The following is a 22,500-nucleotide window of genomic DNA, read 5'->3' as shown; positions in this document are numbered from 1 at the left end:
GCGCTATATAAATAAAGATGACTTGATTTGACTAAGATCAACCCAGCTATGCCAAACAAGTCTATAAACATATAAATGCAAAACACATTAACGTATTATTTAATGTCTAGATCATTAAATATTCTATTATACTGAGCAAGACATAGATGATTGTTTCTGTGGTGTCAAGCATAATTTATGAAAAGATTGTTGCTTTTATTAATTATAGGCTCTATATACATGTGTCTTGCTAAATGAAACAACATTACATAAGTATCATTCCATTTGGCGAATACTTCTTTGCATTCATGACTGGCCATTAAAAACACAAACACACACAACTGTGATTGTTTCTTTATTTAAATTTATTACTCAATTTTTTGAATCAAGTGAAGAAAAATACCATTTTTTTGTTTTGTATAATAAAATATGTTAACTTTATTCCTTTATGAAGAGGAAAAACAAACAAACGAAATAAGGAGTAAAAATACAGAAAACATTCCTCCCACGGGAAGTTTTCAATGTTGTGCCTGGAAGCGGAAAGGGAAAGGTCTGTTTATGAAGTCTGATTTGCCATCACATTGGAAAATCCCATCACTAGCATTAATGTATATAAAAAGCAGATCAATCAGAACCACATGGTCATGCCGTTTCACAGGGGTCAGACCGGATACATAAAGCAACTTAACTGCATCTCTGTGACTGGTCGACTCACACGGATTTACACTTTCTGGATAAAAAATCCTCAAGATAGGCAAAACAGACTTTATAAACATGTCTGGAGAAAGAGAAGGAAGTTGTATATGACAAACAGGATAGGGCGGGGCTGAGAGGATCTAAAAATGATTGAACGCCATTAAGAAAGATGCTCTGATTGGCTGATGTGGGACCAGTTCTGCTGCACTGCTTGAAGAACCACTTTTACTCTCATAGTGTGCGAGCTTTGTGTGTGTGTGTATGAATATGCGTGTTTTTGTTTAAATTTTCGGTGTTTTTATCAGAAGGCAGAGTGACAACATATTCAAGGGTCATGGTTCAGAGGTCACTCTCCCCGTACAAGGCGGTGGAGAAGGACATGTAGTCGAGAGCCCCTGGCATGGCGTCAGGGCCGGTGTAAGGCGTCATGCGGGCGATGCAATAATCAGCCTGGTCGGGAGGAAGTTCACGCCTCAGCTCATCTGCCAGGATATAGTTCTACAAAAACAAGTTTGAGATTAATTATAATCTTCATGTGACATTGTAATACTTTTAACCTCTTTGTTGTTGAATTAAGAGGAACATAAATATGTCGTACCTTGTCTCCAGCAAGGACTTTAAATGATGCCATGACCTGATCAGCAGTGTCTGTGTCTGCGGTCTCACGAGACATAAAGTCTATGAAAGCCTGGAATGTGACCACTCCAAGTCTGTTAGGATCCACAATGCTCATGATGCGAGCAAACTCTGCCTCTCCCTGAAACAATTTAGAAAAAATAATAAATAATAGAATAATTACTGGTAATATTATCATCTAATAATAATTATTCATATAAAATTATTACAATGAAATGTTAACACCATTAAAGCTATAAAATGTGTTATGTTTCTAATTGTGTTAGCATAAATACTTTATAGGTACATTTCAGATGATAAATTCAGATTCAGATTAAAAATTCTAGAATTATAGATTATATGTAGATTACATAGATTATTACTCGGATAGATTCTGCCTCTAATCATAACCAGTTTACACATGTAGATTATTAAAAATGTAGATAAAAGTATTCTAATCTTTGCCTGATTATACTTTCATTATAAAAAAATAAAACTAGATTATAATCCATGGATAATTTAACTGTTTAAATAGATTTGAACACATGTACATGATAACTCCTTTCAACCTGATTAAAACCCGTTGAGATTTTAACTCTCTGCTTTACCATATTATAACCCATGGAGATGAGGCAGGCTCGGAAGTCTTCTGCATCCATCATGCCTGTTTTCTTCTACAGGAACCCACAATGGACAAACAGAACCAAGAAGCAGTGAAGAAAAGTTTGATGAAGGGGAAAAGGATGGGAAAAGCAAAGAAGAATTGTAAGAAAACATTTTAGAGGAAGATTTCAAAGGACATGTTCGGAAAGTGAAAAACGTGAGAGCGGAAAAATAGGAAAGAGAGAACAGAAAAACAAAACAAAAAGAGAGGTTAATGACAGGACTCCCTGGCTGGTGTTGGTGTGTGTGTACCTGCGCGTCGTTCCCGATATCGAAGCCCAGACTGATAAGGCAGGCTTTGAACTCCTCTGCGCCCAGCGTGCCCGAGTGATCCTGGGCGTCGGAGCCGTGGTCAGAGATCAGCAGCGTGGACATGCAGCACACATGTGTGGGGGTGAGGGAATGTCATGCAGACGTGTGGAGGGGTGGAAGAGGGTGTTGATCCATGCAGTGGCAAAGTGACAAACGAGAAGACAGAAAAAAGTGCACAACCGTTAGAACAAACTGTGCAATATTGTGCTATGAGTGAGGGGAAGAGTTACTGTGAGAGTGATCTGAGTTGTGGTGCTGTGCTCTGTTAACTCTGCTGTGTCGTTTTAACAATGTTAAATTGTGTTTCAGTTTCTTTTGCAGGATTGTGTGGGTTTTTAGTGTGCCGTTAAGGTGTAGCATGGCAGTGTTTAATCTAGTGCTCGTACGGGAGACATATCCAACAATTCAACTCTGTTTACAGGTCAATTGTACAAAGCTATCACTGTCAATGTAAAAACTCAAGAGACTTAAAAATTACACATTATTAATGCGAGTTATGGCCATTTTGACTGATGAATGTGCCAAGGACTCCTTAATAGGTCTCCATAATAATAAAAACATAAAATATTCCTAAATTTAACATTTTGAGTAAAAAAGATTTAAATAATGCTTTTGTTATTTTTTATGATAATTTCTGTCACATTTAAATACTATCAGTCAAGTCTTACCACACACAAAAAAGATTTTAAAAAACGTTGCTGCTCTTTCATCTGCGTATTGTTTATACTACAATGAAAATATGTAAATAACTTTAATGAAAATGGAATTTCAGTCCTTTGTATGTCTTTTTTTGACAATGAAAAATAAAGTTGACTTTTAAAAGAGCGCAAGCATCTTAACTAAAACATGATTGTATATGTGTGTGTGTGTTATTACATTACTCTGAGCAGCAGTACTATGCTCAGCTGTACCATCTGTTCTGATTTCTTCTTTCATTCTTCTGGATAAAGTGAATGTGTTATGGTTTCAGAAATCCTACTGTTATGAAATTTTTACAGCTGTATTGTACTGGACTGTGCGGTGTGATACTGACTCGGTCGAAGTGGTTGAACGAGGCTCTGAACTCATTCATTTGTTCCTGGCTGATGCCTTTGGCGTCACGTGTCAGAATCTGGTTCTCGATCTCATTAATGGTGCGAGCGATGGTGGTAAGAAGCTGCTCCCATCCCACACGGATGTGCTACAGAGAAAAAACAGACGTCAGATGCACTTGGGTGTTTAAAGGTCCAGTGTGTCATTTTTTGGAGAATCTATTGACAGAAATGCAATATGATATACATAACTATGTCTTCAGAGGTGTATAAAGACCTTACATAATGAAGCGTTATGTTTATATTACCTTAGAATGAGCTATTTCTATCTATATACACCACGGGTCCTCTTACATGGAATTCGCAATGTTGTTTCTAAAGGAGCCCTAAACAGTCAAACTGCTCTACATAGCGCGTTTCGTAAAACATCTTAGTCCTGTGTGAGCCACCGTAGTGCCTCTAAAGGGAGGGGTTGAGTGAGTCGTTGGATGCAATTTGCAACCTTACCACTAGATGCCGCAAAATGTAATACACTGGACCTTTAACATGTTAAATCAGTATTTGAGAGTTAAAGTGTCTCAATACCTCCATTGTGTAGTTTGTGTGTTTGTTGTCGAAAATAAGCGCTTCCTGTATGAGTTGGTGGTCTCCCTCTAGCTGGTCAATCTTTGGTTTGTAGTTGACTATGCTCTTCTCGTACTGCCGCAAGTGGGTCAGCTGATCCTCCAGGGTGCCGTGCATTTCGATCGAGATCCGTCCGATTTCCTAAACGCGGCGATTAAAAAACAATTAAGATAACAGAACGACACAATCTGGCCTCAGTGTCCACAACATCCTTTGAATGCTATTTATTATCTGTTATTAAAGGTCGTGTATCACCTCCATCTTGTTCTGAATCCAGGGCCCGATGACATTGGCCTGATTAGCAAACTGTCTGCGCAGTCTCTCATTATTCTGCTGACGGGCATGTTCCTCTATCAGAGCCTGATCTCTCTGGGGTACTAATTGACGCACCTGAAAGAGAGAGTGTGTGTAGAGATGAATTAAGCATATTTTCCTTAAATTTATGAAACATTATCTTATACTATATCTTACATATAAAACATTGAACTATTTTATTGAATTTAAACTCATGTTTAATTTGATAGCTTTTTTTATATCTTGTATTTTTAGTATGATTCATTTCCCAAACAATTATATTTACACTTATTTATATTTTATTTAGTATGCTTTATTACTTTATTGAATTTAAAATATGTACTTTTCTTTCCTGGTCTGAAAACTGATTCGCTACTGTTTTTCCAACATAGCTTTACTTTCTGAAGTGGAACTGTGTTCCAACCTTATCCCATTTGGTGTTGATCTCCTGGGGGTTGATGGTGGTGTATGGGTTGGTGCCAGCCATGTTGACGTGGTATGTCTGCACAATTTTAGCAATTTCATTATGGATGCCGAGGATGGCCTGTCTCTCCTTATCCGCCTCAGGCAGAGTGGCTTTAAACTGCTCATGGGCTGTGCTGAGACCCTGATTCACACACACACAAGAGAAAAGAGTTTCCCACTGTAACTTTTAACCTTATACTTTTACACTGAGCTTAAAAACTTCCATTTGATATATTACTAAATAAATGCGTAAGTGTATTTGTGCAAAAATGATTCAATGGACTGATAATTTAACAGACTGAGAAATGAGTTAAAGTGTGCATATTTCAATGATTCTATCAATAAATGAAAGATTTTATTCAAAAGTCCTGGTTCATCGATGAATGAATAGGCAAAAATGAATAACTAAATGATAGATGAATGTGAAGTACCTGTATCTCCTCAATTGTGTGGACGATAAAAGTATCCTGCAGGTCTTCCATGGCTCCCTCCATCCAGTTGTTAAATGGCGCCGCCCTTTTGGCAAACTCCAGGTACAGCTGATCAATTGTTTCCAACAGTTTTTCAGTCCTCTGAGGAAAGAGACAGAGAACTAATTAGAACCAGCAACCAAAACCATTCACTGCAGCTGATGGTGTTTTAACATGTTTTACCTTTAAGGCCTCGCTGCGTTTCTGTGTCAAAACTCCCAGGGAATCCCACTGATCACAGATCCGTTGGCAGCGAGCATTTACACTGGGAGAGTCATAGTACTCTAACTCACTATACAGAGAGAGAGAAAGATCTATATACAGTATCTGTATAGAACAACATTTTTAATTTTTAAAAGAACAGTTCACCCAATAATGAAAATGAAGTCATTTTGATGTCTTTGTTTTAAACCTAAAATTCTACCTTAGTCCATTTGTTAATGACAGAATTTTATTTTCATGTAATGAATGATATAGTGTCTGGTTCTGGTTTTTTCGTGTGTTAACTGACTTGAGCTCCTGTGCGATGGCAGCGATCTGCTCCACTCTGTCCTGATGAGCCGCAAGGTCGCTCTCAAATGCCTCGTGCTTCTTCAGTAGAGCTTTGATGTCAGACAGGGATGCTGTCTCAAAGTCTTTCTGCTGCAACATCTCCTCCTTACCTAAAGGGGACAGCAAAGATAAAGCACAACACAGGTGAATGGGCGCACAATGTATTTTTTATAAACCAAAAATTGTTGTTTGTTTGTTTATGTAATGATACCTTCGGTCCAAGCCTCGTGGATGGTGGCTTTTTGGCGGAATTTCTCAGCGAGATGATCAAGTCTTTCGAGTCTGCGGATCTCGTTCAATAGCCATTCTTCATAACCCTTTTCTCCTCCCTCTAGAGCCCCCCAAGCATTGGAAATATCCTACAAACATTTAAGATTAATTACAGAATTTAATTGTATTCAATTGTAACTCTTAAAAAAGTTGAATGTTCTATATCTTATAAGGCTATTTTTGCAAAGCGATGCGGGTTCACTTTATTTTCACATTGACAAATCTGTTTGCTTGTTACGGGTTAATATACAATGCAAATAACCCACATCCACACTGAGACAGTTTGTGGAGAAAGGTCACTGAGCAATGTTTCTTCATTCAGAACAAGCGCAACTGAAGGTCAACATGAAGATCAATGACTTTATCAACTAAACTGGATACAAAGTTTGTGTTTCTGTGCTCACCGAGACCATCTTCCCCTCCGAGGGCATAAATGCGGGCCGGTTGCTGAGACGCAATTTGGTTTGCAGTGTGTTGAAATTGATCTCCAGTTGACATTTCTCCTGAACTTTTGGTGGTTTGTGAAGTCGCCGATAGTCCCGGAAATCCTCCAACTTCTGCTGCATGCCCTGCATTGTGTTTTCAGGAATGCGGTTCTCCAACCATGGGATGGTTCTGCGAATCCACTCCAAGAGCTGGACAAACACAAAAAAGACAAGGACACCAAAAAGAGGAAAAAGACAAAAATGATCAATGGGAAAAAATCGGGAACACACAGAATGAACAAAATAGATGAGGAGATACAAAAAGACAAAGAGAGAGAGTTATTAAACCGTGTTACAAATATGTTTCCATTATTTTTTACCGTAACCATATTTATTTCCATGACCTTTCCAGGCCTGAAATCTACATTTGAGATAAATGGAGACCATCTGGAGTCTTCTGTTAAGTATTTCTAACAATCAAACATGGCCCTAAATGAGCACATATGTAGACGACAGGAGAGGAGAGACGAGGAGATGAGTGAACAGGATTGATCAGGAAAAGACATGAATGAGTGTGCTCACATCACTGGCTAGTTTCTCATAATCTTCCATCAGCTGCTCGTTCTCCTGATTGACAGCCAAAACTTTGCAGATCCGATTGGCTGCCGTCTCGGCCTGAGGAGGGAAAGACAGAGTGAATCTGCATCTGTTTCTGTGGAAACCGCATTAGAGCTAAGATGCTCAAGTCTCTAGAGTTACCAAACAGCTGCTATTTTGAATGTAATATAACCCTATTTCATTGTATGTATGGAGAGGATGGCGAGGCAAAAGGAAGTGATTTTGAAGTATAAAAGCCAGAAAGGAAGAGGGGAAAGCAATGACAAGCTGAGTTTAGCAATTGCAGTGATATTAAACTCGGATCTGTCTTCCGACGGCAGTTATTTATGTTTTTTTCAGGCATTTTCTTTTTAACTAGTGAAAAACCAGTGTGCTCCTAGTATATATTTATATACACCGGGTAAAATAAGTATTGAACACGTCACCATTTTTCTAAGTAAATATATTTCTCAAGGTACTGTTAAAGTAACATTTTCACCAGATGTCGGTAACATTCCAAAGAATCAATATACACAGAGAAAAGATAACAAATAAGTTCACAAATTAACAAATTGTATAATAAAATGGAATGAGGTAGGGAAAAAGTATTGAACACATGAAGAACAGGAGGCGCAAAAAGGCATGGAAAGCCAAGACACCATCTGAAATCTATCAGTAATTAGAAAGCAATCCTGCCCCTTGTCAACGGAAATGAACATCAGGTGGTTCAGCCCCAACTGATGGCATATAAAAGGGTGTCTCATTACCAAGGTGTCACCTCATAATGGGTAAAAGCAAAGAGCTCTCTCAAGACCGTCGCAAGCTTATTGTTGCAAAACATACTGATGGCATTGGATATAAAAGGATCTTCTAAACTTCTGAATATTCCAGTGAGCACTGTTGAGGCCATAATCCGGAAGTGGAGAGAACATAATTTCACCATAAACCAACCACGACCAGGTGCTCCTCGCAAGATTTCTGACAGAAAAAATTTACAAAAAAATACAAAAATTAGACGAGTGGTCCAAGAACCAATGACCACTTGTGGAGAACTTCAGAAAGTCCTGGAATTAACAGGTATAGTTGTTTCAGAGAAAATAAGTAACACACTCAACCGCAGTGGCCTGTATGCACGCTCACCACAAAAGACTCCATTGCTGAAGAAAAACATGTTGAAGCTTGTTTAAAGTTTGCTGCACAACATTTAGACAAGCCTGTGAAATACTGGGAGAATATAGTCTGGACTTTGGATACCATAATACAAACCATGTTTGGATGTCAAATCCAAAACTGCACATCACCCAAAAAACACCATACCAATGGTGAAGTTTGGAGGTGGGAACATCATGGTGTGGGGCTGTTTTTCATCATACGGCACTGGCTAACTTTATATAAGGATGAATGGACAAATGTACAGAGACATTCTTGATAAAAATCTGCTGCCATCTACCAGAATGATTAAGATGAAATGAGGTTGGACATTTCAGAAAGACAATGATCCCAAAAACACAGCCAAGGAAACTCTCAATTGGAGAAAGAGAATAAAGCTGCTAGAATGGCCCAGTCAATCATCTGACTTGAAAATCTATGGAAAGTACTAAAGATCAGAGTTCATAGGCCCACGGAACCTTCAAGATTTGAAGACTGTTTCATCTCTCTCCACTGGCTACCGGTTGAAGCCCGTATCAGATTCAAGTCACTGATGTTTACCTACAGGACTATCACTGGATCTGCACCGGCATACTTTCACACCCTCCTACACCCCATCAAGAACCCTGGGTTCAGCAAACGAGCGGCGCCTTCTTTTGCCTTCTCATAAGGGCATTAAATCGCTTTCCCGTTCATTCTCCTTTACAACTCCTTCCTGGTGGAACATTCTTCCCAACGCGGTCCGGTCAACCACATCTCTCACAAACTTCAAAAAACTACTTAAAACCCATTTATTTTCTTTGAATACTTGACAGACAAATGAGGAGAAAAAACAACTGGTAGTGGTCAAGCTTTTGTTTAAACTAGGAACTTTGTATTAGCACCTATCGTACTATTGCTCTTTTATGACATATCGCTTATTGCTCCCTGAACTCTTTTTAAGACGCTTTGGATAAAAGCATCTGCTGAATTACTAAATGTAAAAGTTTGTGTGGAAGAATGGGCCAAAATCACACCTGAGCAATGCATTCAACTAATTTCTCCATACAGGAGACGCCTTGAAGCTGTCATGACCAACAAAAGCTTTTGTACAAAGTATTAAATAAATTTCAGTAAGCGTGTTCAATACTTCAATAACCTGTGCCATTCTATTTTATTCCATAAAACTTAATTTGTAATTCGAAAAAAACTATTGAAAGAAAGATAAAAATCATGAAGTGTAAACATAATTTTAGTTTTCAGTTTTATAAAAAAATCAGTCACACTCTTAAACATGAAATTAAAGGAACAGTTCACCACAAATGAAAATTCATCATTCACTCGCCCTCTTTTCATTTTAAACCTGCATGACTTTCTTTATTCTGTAAAACACAAAAGAAGATATTTTGAAGAATGTTGGTAAACAAAAACTCTTGGTCCCCATTCACTTCTATTGTATGGACACCAATGAAAGTCAAAGGTTTTTCCAACATTCTTCAAAATATCCTCATTTGTATTCTGCCAAAGAAAGAAAGCCATACAGATTTGAAATGACATAAGGGTGAGTAAATGATGACAGAATTCTTATTTTAAGGTGAACTGTCTATCCCTCTTTAACTCTTTAAATTTCTTATATAGTAATTCTGTGCTGACAAAACATTATACCAATGGCTTATAAAAGAACAAAAAAAAAAAAATTACACTAAGCAATACATAAATCAACAAATGCAAAAGGAACGTCACTTTCAAGACATAAAAGTTATCTATACACAGTAGCTGAGTTTTTAGTCTACATGTCAATGAGACATAGTGTTTTTTTCTAAGTAACAGGCACTGAATTAGCTTGTTATTCAAATACGAAACCTGTATCACTTCAGTTAAAAGATCCACAAACGGACTCTTGTAAGTCTATGTTTGTGTGTCAGATGCAGTGACTGGTAAGTTTACAGTTCCACCACATACTTAAATTAATGCAGCTTTATAAGAGCAGCCGGATTAGAGTATGCAGAGATTATATGAGAACATAAACACAACCAGCCTGTCGAAACTGTTTACAGGGGAATGTTAGTCATCAGCTCTGAAACGCTCACACAGAGTTGAGGGAACCCAGCTGGATGTGATGATTCAGCACGGTGAACTAGTAACTTTCATCCTGTAAGTGAGAAGCATACTTACTCCACTTAAATCCACCAGTCTGTCTGATTTTACAGCTTTTGTGAGTCTTTCGAAACTGACCCTAGACTGACTTTATACCGCAGAGCTACGCTGGCTGTCGGCACACCTCTAAATTCTGTGTAAATATGCGGTGCAAGATAAAAGTTCAGTCAGCATATATTTTAATCTTTTAGTAAACAGTGTGACAGTTGCTTTAGAAAAGCTGTGTGAATGTGTACAGTGTGGAGATGCTAAGGTGGGTATATTATTATATTATTAGAAAGATTAGAGAGAAACACAATTAACTGTGCCTTGTGTATATTTGACCATGAAAACTGACCTTAATCTGATTTGTATGATGTTCAGTAATATCGTTGCACAATCCCACAACTAAACAGGAAGTTAGTGTTATGCCACAATGAGATATTTGTTTTGATGACATCATCAGAGACTATTGTACCATCACGGTTCAGAAAAACTGTCTGTAATGTCTGTATGAGATCTTTTTGTCTTTAAACAGGAATCTGAGTTGTGGGGCCTAAAAGCAAACATCTGATTGGTTGTTGTGAATTTACTGGGTTGAAGTGGGTGAAGTGAAAGCTCTGATCGGTTGTTGTCAGTCTGCGCTCACCTTCTGTTTGCCTGAGAACGCGTGGTAGTAACATGACACATATGTCATGATGGCCTTTTCGTCGGGACGTAACGTACTAACGATATCTGCCCAGGGAAAGAGAGCGGGAAGAGGGAGAGAACAGAAAGGGAAGATGAAGGGAGAGAAAAAAGCACAGAGTAAAAGACTGCAAAGACTCAAAGGTAAACGGCCACGGTTCCACAGAAATGATAGAAGGCATGAAGCGGTCTCAAGAACGTCAAAACATTTGACCCTTTAAAGTATTTTATGGAGACTGGAGACACGCTCATGCCTTTATCGCAAGATTTATTTTCCCTCATGCAATAGGTGGAAAGACTCATGCGACTGTGGGAGGAGCCTGAGCCCTGAGGGGCGGAGCTTAGCGCTGCAAAGAGTCAAAAAGAGACGGACTGTTAGGAGAGTAGTCACAGTAAGGGAAACCACGACATCCAGTAATCTCTGCTACCGGTTATCACTAAACCCAGTGAGCAGAAACAGAAAGGGAGGGGCGTAAAGGGTGAGTGTAGAAGTTTAGGACATTGGGAGGGGCGGTGCCCTGTGATACCTTCTGCGCCCCAGAGAAGGCATGGTAGAAGCTAGAAATGTAGGTCATGATGGCCTTCTCATCGGGACGGGCAGTACCAACAATATCTGCAGAGAAAGAAGGGGGTGATATTAAAGTAACGAGAGAATAAATTAATAACCAGAGCATTGCACACACAGACACGTAAGTCCCATCTGAGGTGACCTCCTGTGTAAAGAAAAGGTTATAAACTTGAAAGAAGACAACAGAACCATCATATTTTAAATATGCTGCACAAAAACACAAAGCTGAAATAAAATATAATGGAAATTTTATTTCAGTTTTGCGTTCAGGAGAAGGACACTCTACCAATGCTTTCAAGGCACCGAAGATTTTAAGAATCCAAATAACGTTTTTGTAGTTAGGTGGCAAAAAGTCTAAAAAGACACCACAAGAACAAAACCAATAATACCAGGGCCTTGAAAGCACTTAAAATACTCATGAAAACACGAAACAAATACGCTTAAACAGGCCATATGTTAAGTAAACACCCACAATCACGGCTTCGGAAATTCAACCTCCACAAGCATATACTGTACCTGCATGACTCCTACAGCTCTATATTTAGAGGTCTAACCTAGTTTTACAGGGACGCGGAACACAGAAAAACTGTCTATCTCATTATGTCATACCTTCTGCATCCAGCATCTTAGGGATGTCCAGGTATTTCTCAGCGACATCAAAGGCGGTGTTCAAGTTAGTCATTGGATCGTCCTGAGGGGCAAGAAAACAACAACACATGGGTCCTTTCTTTCAAACTGTTGGTGTGTATAAATTCATGTGGGTCAATGACGTACTGTATAAGGATTTTCAAAGTATTGGCATTTCTTTGAGTTCTGGTGATTGCATACAGCTAATATTAATATGAAAGATACCATTCACTTAAGCATACTGTATCAGAGAATCATATTTCAGCCACAAAATGTATATTTTTTACTAATTTAATAGAATTATTGATATTATTGGTCATACCACATAATAAGTGTCTGTTAAATGTCATTGACCCATGTACGTGAGGTTGAAAAACCAGTAGCTTAGGCAAATTTATAATTGAACAATTTTCACTTTAAATTTATTTGTAATGATTAAATTTGAGTTGATATATTGAAACTTGATATATTGATGCTTTGTTTGCAAAGAGTCATTTTACTCCACCCACTTTTGCTCAGACAATGTACCTTTAGTATAAACTGTACTTATTTACGTAAAATAGCACTTTACGTATTACATTTAGTGTGATTGGTTGCCTTATTCAAAATCTGATAAGCCAGCATGATTAAAAATAGAAAGAGTATCTTAAAATCAGGTAGAAAGAACAATTATTCCAAGTATTAAATAGATAGTTAATCCCGGGTTCTCTATGTGGTGTCAGTTTTTTGGACCCAGCTGTATATAGCCACAAGTTTGTTGCAATGCCTCACCTTACGCAGTTTACCATAATCAATGAGCTCTGGGCGATGTCTGTGAATGAGTGCACAGAACCCCAATCCATCCTTCCAGCTGACGGAGAGAGAAAAATAGAGAAAGAGAGGGGTGTGATATATGACTATCCAAATCAGTATCCAGTTGCAGATCACTATCACTCTTAAGTCTTTTCCCATCATTGACTATGTTTCTTCCTGGTGCTCATTTCCTGTCTACCTTATGTGGAAATTCTGAATGTTGACATTTTTGTAGGGCGCTGTTTTCCTCTGGCACCACAGCAGAAGACCTTCTTTAGCTGACGTCTCTGTACGCACACACATATACACACAACCATATTAAACACAATCCCAAACAATAACAGTTCAAAGATAAACTGTACATTGTGTTTTCCTTTAAATGTCAACACAACATACCCTCCACCGAGATGTCCTGGATGGCAAAGCGGAGAATGATGGTCCAGATCATTCCCAGAGTCATTTTAGCATTTCCATCAACAATCTCTGAGCAGAAACAAACACACCAGCGTAACACTTAACAGTTAAACAAATAATATCCTCCTAATTTCATTTATTCTCAAACCGAAGTTACAAAATTGTATTTTAGCTTTAGGGCAACTCTGCAGTACTTATAATAAAAGGACTATAGATGTGAAGTCCCCATTTAGATATCCAAGAAAAACGCGTGTGTGTGTGTGTGCATGTTTGCCTTCCTCCTCTTCCTACACTAATCCCATAATACGGACACACGTCAGTAAATGTGTCTGTGTATCTCATGTCAGAAACGCAAACACACACAGAAACAGCCCTGCAAGTCTCATACACACACAAACTGGTAACAGTATTTGACTAAGGCAAAGTATTCTGTGAAGGCTAATCTGTTTGGAATGCCGCTCTGGATTAGAGAGAGAGAGAGAGAGCGAGAGAGACCAGATAACAGTCTGTCAAATACTGCAGATCTAATATACATCACACATATATTACATGTGTAATCTATTGAGCTTGCTTTAAGAGAGAGGGCCTACATGTGATATGAGCGAGACAGAAGGACATATAACACAGACAGAGCATCTGATAACTATTTATCCCACATGCTGGAACACTGAACTCGTGACCCTGGAAGCCTGCAGGATATAGGTCACTGATGGGTGGTGGGGGGCATACCCTCTGCTCCAATAGAAACCAGTTTGACTCCTTTGCTAGCGATGAAATCCAGAGCTTTATTCACATTGGAGATCTTATGGACTCTCATTTTTCCTCTCTCTGGTTTGGCCAAGCGCTCTCCTGCAGAGGGAAAGAAAGTCTGAATGTTCGGGCTCCATAATATTGTCACAAGTCTGTTCTCAGGTGACTTAAACAGATACAAACGTATCTTCTTTTCCTCTAATTTATACAGCTTCTAATGTGCAAATTGCATTTATAAAACGGTCAGTTCTGGTGCTGGACTCTGATTGGTTGAGCCGAGTTCTAAGCCGTTATAAAATACCCCCATTTATAACGGCTGACTGCATTACATATCCTAAATTTTATTAATCTTGCTATGCATATGGAATAACCGTTTTTTAAAAGCTATATGCCCCGCGAAGCAGTGGGTTACAAGCGTATTTTATAACAGCTAAGTGGGGCTTATTGCTTTTATTGCATTAATTTCAAAAATCGCTTTGAATTTGATCGCTGTGCCCTCCGAACTTTCCATTGCTTCCCAAATAACAGCTGTACCAAAACAAACAGGAAAACCACAATTTGAAGCTCTATGTGTCAAATTTAGGCTGTTAGGTTACTGACCTGAGATGACCTCTAGGAGCAGCATGAGTTTGAGACCGTCTCTAAAGTCTTCCTCGATGTTATCGATCTGCGTTCCTGCCTTTCGTAGATGAGAATTGCACCAAGCAGTAAACGTCTGCAAGCAAGATTAAGAACATGAGAAGAAGGAAGTAAACACAATGCAAATTCAATACAAAAATAAAAATAAAAGTTAACAATAAAATGCACATACATTTATTCTTATAATTGGAAATACAAAGTAATACGATATTATTTAGACGAAATATACACACTTTTTATTTTAAATATAATATGTGATCCTGGTTCCCATCTTTAACTAGCACGGGAACGTTTTTAGTGAAAGCCAAATTTATCGATTTTTCTTCTATGCCAAAAATCATTAGGAAATTAAGTAAAGATCATATTATAACATATTTGGTCAATTTCCCACCCAGAAGTGCACTTACAATATTAGTTTTTAGTGCCAAAACCCGTCATAAATTAGTTTCTTTTGATAATCATCCCAGATTGATGCAGTCCTACAATAAAAGCTCTTTTATATAAATCTGAGTTTATCTCACACCATGCCACATTTTTGTTTTGCGAACAGACAAATTGCTCTTCAGCTGTATATAAGTGTTTTTAACATAATTTCAGTAAATACATTCAAATGTTTGTTCAGACTTATCCTTTACCCATATCATCTATGTGTTTAATACCATAGTCTACGATCCTGCCAGGCATAGCCATACTGTATTTCATCAACTTTAAAAGTATCATAAAATAAATGTTAAAGCTTTTCCCCAGAAAGTGCACTTACAATATTCTTTTTTTTTTAGTGCCACAAACCGTCATAATTGAGTTTCTTTCAATAATCATTCCCAGCTTGATGCGGTAAAAGCTACGATCTTAAAAAGCTCTTTCATATTCATCTGAGTTTGTCTCACACCATGCCACATTTTTGTTTTGTGCACAGACAAATTGCTCTTCAGCGGCTGGTTAGGACACAATGTTACAATTAAAGAGGCCATTTTCCTGCTGTGCCTTTAGGACTTTTAATGTATGAAAACACCTCCAAGCATGACAGGAAGAGAACCAGGTTTGGCAGACTTTCCCACCTTTTCCCTTTATAATGAGTTCCTCTAGACAGAGTTAAGGATTAATAGAATCAACCCCACTTCCTCCATATTACCTCCCTGCGCTGGCTTGGCCAAATTCTGTGAATGAGTCAATCATGCCTAACATAAGTGATCACGAGGGTATGTGTTCTTTTTGGCATCCCTCTTTTACTAAGGAGAGCGTTTAATTTCTGATATATCCCTTTTAACCCGTTTCCTTTTATACACCTGTTTTACGCATATACTTGAATGCTTGGATAATACTGTAATCGTTTACAATCATGCCATGACTTTGACACGGAGAGAGAGCGAGGCAGTGCGAGGGTTCTCTGGAGGTTGTCATGGCAGCGCTGAGTATCTGTGGCTTCAGGATTCTTCGGTATGTTAGCGGTCTGATGGGAAACAGCTGTGGTGCAGAACGGGAGCTAAACATACACACAGTAATACAATTGATATGCCGCTTAAGGGAATCAGAGACAATTTTCTTTATATATGTACAAGGAGGGCTAGGATTGTGTGTAGACGTAAAGATTAAGAGAAAATTCTGGATTCGGGATACAACCGACTCCAGTTGGGTGGTCTGGGAATGCGGTTTAATAATGGATTATGGGTAACAAGGGGTAGGCTAGTTGAGAAACAGTGTGGAATCTGGCAGCTTCTAGCAGGAAACGCTGTAACATGGAAATGTCTGGAGGTAAATGCGAGTCAAGCTGTGGGTAAATTGATGAGACAGTCAGAAGATGCTGTTTGAGACCACACACACACACAGCAATGCCAAGACATATATACTATATACAACTGAGTTTATATAAAGCTCATTAATAATACACACTTAATATAACAACACAAAAGAGCCCCCAGTGTTTGTTTGTGTGTAAGCATACATGTACGAATTGCACACTAAGCACATGCATGCAGACGAACCCAAATAAACCGCACAGAACATGCGCAAAGCTATGCAAATACATGCATACTGTACATGCATACACAAATGCATGTAAATACAGTCAGAAAAGCAGCAGATCTCTGCACAAGAATGCTGCTAGATTTCCTCACACCTACACAAATCTTCATTACAGCTGAAGGGGGAGTAGCTCTGTTTTTCTTTTAACCCTCTATTTCCACTTATACCTTCCTTTCCTTTTCACTGCTCTCTTTCTTGCTCGAGTGTGAAATACAGCATGCATCGGCTCTTCTCCGGGGGTTGCTATAGCAACTACGAATGCCAAAAAACCTACAAACAGTAGGTCCGAAAACACACACGTACAAACAAACAAACTTCCCCCATAAATAGATGTTTATTGACAGCTGTAGTGAAAACATTGCTTACAACGTGGTCCTAAAAAGTATATTTTTAAGGAAGCGTTTTATTTCAATGTTTTTGTATGTGTGTCACAAACTAGGTGAGAGGGATGAGAAAGAAGCATCTATAGACCTCTCGTCTCACAACATATGGCCTGTTTGCTTCTTTTATTAGCTCAGCCTACTCAGGTGTACAGCGTGTGACAGGTGTGACATGCTACCAGTGTAAACAAAATGGTGACCACACGCACACAATGACAAAATAGCCTGCAAAATACACTTATTATTGCTACATCTGCACCGGTGAAAGAAATCCTGTTTGGAGGGATAGTAGAAATTACATTTCTGTCATCATTTATTCACCATCATGTCACTCAAAACCTGTATATGACTATATGACACAAAAGAAGACATTCTAAGAAATGGTTTGTGTCCATAAAATGGAAGTCAGTGCTGGTTGATGTTGGTTACCATTCTTCAAAATATCGTATTTTGTGATTGGCAGAAGAAAGAAAGTAACACAGGTTTGGAATGACATGATGGTAAATGATCAAGAACCTTCATTTTTGAGTGAACTATCACTAAAGGTCCAGTGTATGACATTTGGCGACTTCTAGCGGTGAGGTTGCGAATTGCAGCCAACGGCTCACTCCAACAGCAGGTGTCAGCTCTTTACACACCTCTTAAGACATAGTTGTATATTATATTGCATTTCTGTCATTAGATCCTCCAAAAAAATGACACACTGGACCTTTAATATACTGTATGTAGTAAAACGTGTTAACAGAGCATGACATAAGGATTCATACAATGGATAAAAAGCTTAATGTTATTGTCTGTCCATCTCTTTATCTATCTCATTGGTAGTGCCTGCTAAGGAACACAAAACTATTGCTATTGGTTATACTTTAAATAAAAAAAACTGTGCCCTTAAATCTTTACTTTTTTAAGTGTCCTGAATTGCACACGGACAAAATGTAAAATCTACTTTCGTTTTTCTCTTTATCTGTTTGTGGGTTGTTGTTGTTGTCTGTCTCCACCAGACAGGAAGTGCTGATCCACGTACAGCACTACAGCTGTCTCATTTCCACAAAATTATCCAGCTTCCCCTATACACACAGACATACCACACCCTCCTAAGGTGAGCCTGTCTCTTACATTAACATACAGACCCAGAGTTCAATGGCTCATTAATAATCGTATCAATATTCAGGATCCAGGAGCTTGAGTTTCGAGCTAAACGCTGACTCCCTCTGATCTCTGCTTTTACATTAATTAAACCTCAGACACACTCTCTATATGTTTACAGTCTCTTGGCTTTGGTGAGCCAGCACTGCAGCAGATTAAAGCAGTGAGGAAGGTTGCATTATGGGTATGAGTTTTCTATGAGATAATGTCACCTGGTTCTGGATAAGTCAGTCAGTCAGGCACAACGAACAAAGTCCAAGTTTTGAGCACATCATCAGGTTAGATGAAGCACGTGATGCATAATTTGCATGAAGAGTTTTACTTTCACCAAGACAGAAAGCCTGAAATGCTTTTTGACTGTACAAACGACAAAGCCTCGGGTGAAAGCTGTCGGACACAATCAATAAAAACTTTTTAAGAACGGATCGTCCACACACCGACACACATCAATGTGCTTCCCACAGCTTCTTCGCTTATGGAAACATTTTCTACGTTTTTGTAGATGTTGTACAGTACATATCCTGACAACAAGGGCACGACAAGATATAACCCTTTTGTTACACTGCAACCCACATGTCACCAACCACATTTTCTCAGTAAATATTCAATTATTTTGGCTAGTTGGATTATTCTTGCACCGTGTAATACTCACTCAATTTAATATATTCTCAGATTTGTACGTATATTTAGCACATTTCTAAAAGACAGAATTTATATTCTTTTGTCTCGACTTTCCCTGTGGGCCAAGCTGACATGTAGAAACAAACATGCATGTCAATGTCTCCACAGAGAGTTGTAAACCCATCTTTACTGTGAGATCTGTGACAGATATCAGGAAACTTACCCCAGATCAACTAAAACACAAGCATTGGGTCTCGTGGGAGACTCAACTTACCCTCTCTAATAGAGATAGAGAGAGAGAACAAGTGACAGAGAAATAAAAAGGCTTGAGACAAGCAGGACATATACTGTAGTTCTTTGGATTGAAAAAAGACAGAAGAGGTTTTAGACCTCCTTACATCAACCAAAAAAAAAAAGCTATAGAAATACAGTTTTATACTCAGTATTTTGAATAGTTCGGAGGATGTTTTAGACCACCTTCCTTACATCAACCTAAAAAAGCCACAGAAATACACAGTGGGCGTAAAACAGTTTAGATTCTCAGATAAAAAAATGTGAGTGTTTGAAAAGTTTTTACTTTTACTTTTGACATATTCAATACAGCTGAAATATTTGCTATTTTTTCAAAGACCAACACCAGGGTTAAAGGCTAGAAGAAATTAAAGGGACAGTTCACCCAAAAATATATTTTGTGTTCCAAAAGAAAAACATAACATAAAAAGGTTTGAACAACATTAGGGTTCAATAGGCTCAAGCCTTACCAAAATATAGTATCATGGTAAACGTCTTGAATACATGGCAACAGATTTGCCTTCAAGCTCATTGAAAACTCAGGGGTAGTGTATAATGTCTGTGCCAGACAAAATTGATATGTGTTTAATTATGGGCCTGACTGGGTAGATTTTAACATTAGATCAACAAAATTGGGCATACATTTGGTGCAGGTGTTTGATGAAAAATGGAGGATGAGGGAGTCTTATTAATACGTCTGGGCTTATTGAAAATAATACTTTACGCTTAGGAATGAATAAGAATAGAAGTTTAAATACACTAAAATGTGAACAACAATACAAAGGATGGACGCTAAGACCTATTAGAACTTTGTCTGGGGGCTTTTAATATTTTGGAGGAGGAAACGGTGACCTCTTAGATCGATTGAGAAAAGTTTGGATGGGGTGTGGCACTTGACTTCTTATATGAGGAGAGAGAAAAAGACAAAAAATATATAATGCTTCTGAATCACATCACACCTGTCTGGCCTGAAGGGATTTTCCTCATGATGCACGAACATACACAGATGGTAATTCATGAAAAAATTGGTTTTACTGATTCTCCTGGTCAAGGTTGAACTTGCTGAAATACTTTTCATGTATAAACACAAACTGCAGCCAGTCAGATGCCTTCACACACACTTTCTTAACTCAAGTTCAGATTCAGCCCATATGTTTAAAACTCTGACATTTTTGTGAGATGGAGATCAGGTCTGCCCTCTAGGCCTGCAACGTGTGTGTGTGTTTCTTTGCAGAACGGACTTCTGCTTCACTGCTGACCTTTCAGTCCTGTCAGAATGCAGAACAATAACCAATTTGTCTGACACACACACACACACAAACACACAAACCCACGCATAATTAAAGTCACAGAGGGTGTTTAATGGGCAGCACATTGGATGTGTTTAAAGTGTGTGCGCATGTGGTTGTTGTTAAAGAACACTGTTAAAAATGATGGTCATGTCTAATACAATGCAGTGCTAGATGGGAATAACACATCAGGGCTTTTCAATTTGAGTGTGAACTGTGAATGTATGTGTATGTGATTTCCATTGACCCAACACTTATGGCTGACGTGTCACTCAATGTAAAATATGACCCTGAACTACTGATGCGTAATTTCTTGAGGGGTAAATTTACGGTTAGGTAGATCTGAACATGTCTGACACGTTGAGGATTTTATCATCATGGGTTTATAGCTGTGTGAGCTGAACCCGCGCATACCTGAGCATGAGTCTTTCCCGCCGGTAGCTGATGACATCATTCAGGAGTCTACAAGCTTTCGAGGAAGGAAAAAAAGGGAACGGGGAAAGTTTTCCAGCAGCAGTGTACGGGGTCTGTTATTACCATTTTTGGGCAGACTCGCTCCCTGACAAGCCCAGCCCAGACCGCAGCAGATTCCAGTACTCTTTTTTTCCTCCCCGTTTTCCAAAGGGGAGGAAAAGAGTGTGGGAGCAACAAATGTTTCACTCCTATTTCAAATACTTTTTAAACTCGTATGCAAAATGTCACATCCGGCGTCAGAATGAATTTTATGCACCCCCTCCCCCTAACAAATGGTCTACCGGAATGCGTAACGGAACTGTCATGGGCCACACGTTAAAAAGCCAGACACTGCGAGCCGTGACCGTAAAAATACAGTGAGCTCGTCCTCTGTGCGCGGGCACTGGATCATATGAGCCGCATCCACATCTCCAGCGCTGACATCTGTTGCGCGCACTGAGAGGAATAGGTGGGCGCACGGTGTCCGGTGATCGGGATCGTTTGACTGGGGGCGGGCCCGTAATAACGCTCAAATGAATGAACAGACGGATGGGAGAACAAAACATGCGCTATTCCGCAACAGATGTTCTTCAAGTTTCTTATAATAAAGACTGATGCTTTACAAATAGCGTCCCGTGCGATCTATAAAACCTGATTACAGAACTCTCAGTGATAACGAAACACTATCTACCAAGAAGCAAATGCATGCATGCTTCGCCGTGCAAAACATTACACGTCTCTTTGACTCTCCAGTTATATCCCGTTAGTATCCACGTTTCGTAACACTTTTACCTTCGAAGGTTTGCACAGTGATCCTTTACACCCCTGGAGAGATCAAACCGTACCTTTCGCTGCTGTTTCTCCCAAGCGGGGTCGAGCAGAAGATCCCGGTCCCAGTCATTTTCCTGGTTCATATAGTCGTGCTCTTCTCCGTCGTATTGATGGTGATGATGATGTTGTTGTTGAGGTTGATGATGGTAATCCATGCTGAACTGCCGGTCCTCCGGTCTCTCTCTCCTACAGAGCGCAGCCGCGGCGCAGTAAACACTCCCGTGCGCACTTAAAACGATGTGCACTGAACTAACGGCCCCGTATGCTCGCCGCCTTTCGATGCCTCGTTTTCGCCGCCCGTTCACTCGCTCAAAATCCGTGCCTTTGTCGTTTTTTGACGGCGGCTATCCTAAGCAGCGAGCAGGCAGAACCTCCTGGACGAGCATCGGCAGCAAAACTTCACAGTACCAGAAAAAATATAAAGAAACACGATGTGAGGTGTCTGATTGGCTACTGCGTAGAGACTTAAGACCCGCCCGTTCGCGAAGAACCGATGCAGATTGGCTAATCTCATTGTCAGATTTGGTGTGGGTTGTCTGCATATTAAAATTAAATTAGGTACGTTTTCTTATACTAAAATGAATTGCCTGAATTAGGGGTTAGTGTACTGTTACCTTTTTAATAATGTGTAAATAATTCTGGCTATAGTAAATCCTTTAATAGGTTCCTCCTCGCTTTATAGGTGACCACACCCTGTTTTATCTCACCGTGTCTCAGGTAACAGACATTTGGT

The 22,500-nt window shown here is 39.1% G+C and overlaps 1 protein-coding gene across 4 annotated transcripts; it reads right to left on the bottom strand.

The window, feature by feature from the left end:
• Positions 1–321: 321 nt before the first annotated feature.
• Positions 322–22,207, bottom strand: actn1 (actinin, alpha 1). Of its 4 annotated transcripts, XM_079472285.1 has the most exons (22): positions 21,782–22,176; positions 14,696–14,810; positions 14,075–14,194; positions 13,328–13,414; positions 13,131–13,218; positions 12,911–12,989; positions 12,122–12,203; positions 11,472–11,557; positions 6,979–7,071; positions 6,376–6,606; positions 5,913–6,060; positions 5,661–5,811; positions 5,333–5,441; positions 5,111–5,251; positions 4,639–4,821; positions 4,176–4,310; positions 3,882–4,061; positions 3,299–3,445; positions 2,206–2,286; positions 1,899–1,964; positions 1,274–1,432; positions 322–1,173 (listed from the first exon to the last, which is right to left on the bottom strand). In XM_079472285.1, the coding sequence occupies exons 1-22, from the start codon at positions 21,920–21,922 to the stop codon at positions 1,015–1,017; spliced, it is 2,781 nt and encodes a 926-aa protein (XP_079328411.1). In that variant the 5' UTR covers positions 21,923–22,176; the 3' UTR covers positions 322–1,014. The 4 variants fall into 4 exon arrangements, with proteins under 4 accessions (XP_079328411.1, XP_079328412.1, XP_079328413.1 ...); XM_079472286.1 differs by lacking the exon at positions 1,899–1,964 and having other exon boundaries at positions 21,782–22,207; XM_079472287.1 differs by lacking the exon at positions 2,206–2,286 and having other exon boundaries at positions 21,782–22,202.
• Between the last annotated feature and the right edge of the window lie 293 nt (positions 22,208–22,500).

The sequence above is a fragment of the Barbatula barbatula genome, assembly GCF_947034865.1.
Source record: "Barbatula barbatula genome assembly, chromosome: 14".
In the NCBI taxonomy this organism is placed as follows: domain Eukaryota; kingdom Metazoa; phylum Chordata; class Actinopteri; order Cypriniformes; family Nemacheilidae; genus Barbatula; species Barbatula barbatula.
This window is presented reverse-complemented; position numbering and strand designations above follow the sequence as displayed.

What these genes read in the sequence shown, in the direction of transcription:
- actn1 (XM_079472285.1), bottom strand. Translation starts at nt 21,922, where the DNA reads ATGGATTACCATCATCAACCTCAACAACAACATCATCATCACCATCAA. An exon ending in ATTCAGAATTTCCACATAAG is followed by an intron (nt 12,990 to 13,130) that starts GTAGACAGGAAA and finishes TCTCTCCGTCAG; the next exon opens with CTGGAAGGATGGATTGGGGT. An exon ending in CCACGAGGCTTGGACCGAAG is followed by an intron (nt 5,812 to 5,912) that starts GTATCATTACAT and finishes TGTCCCCTTTAG; the next exon opens with GTAAGGAGGAGATGTTGCAG.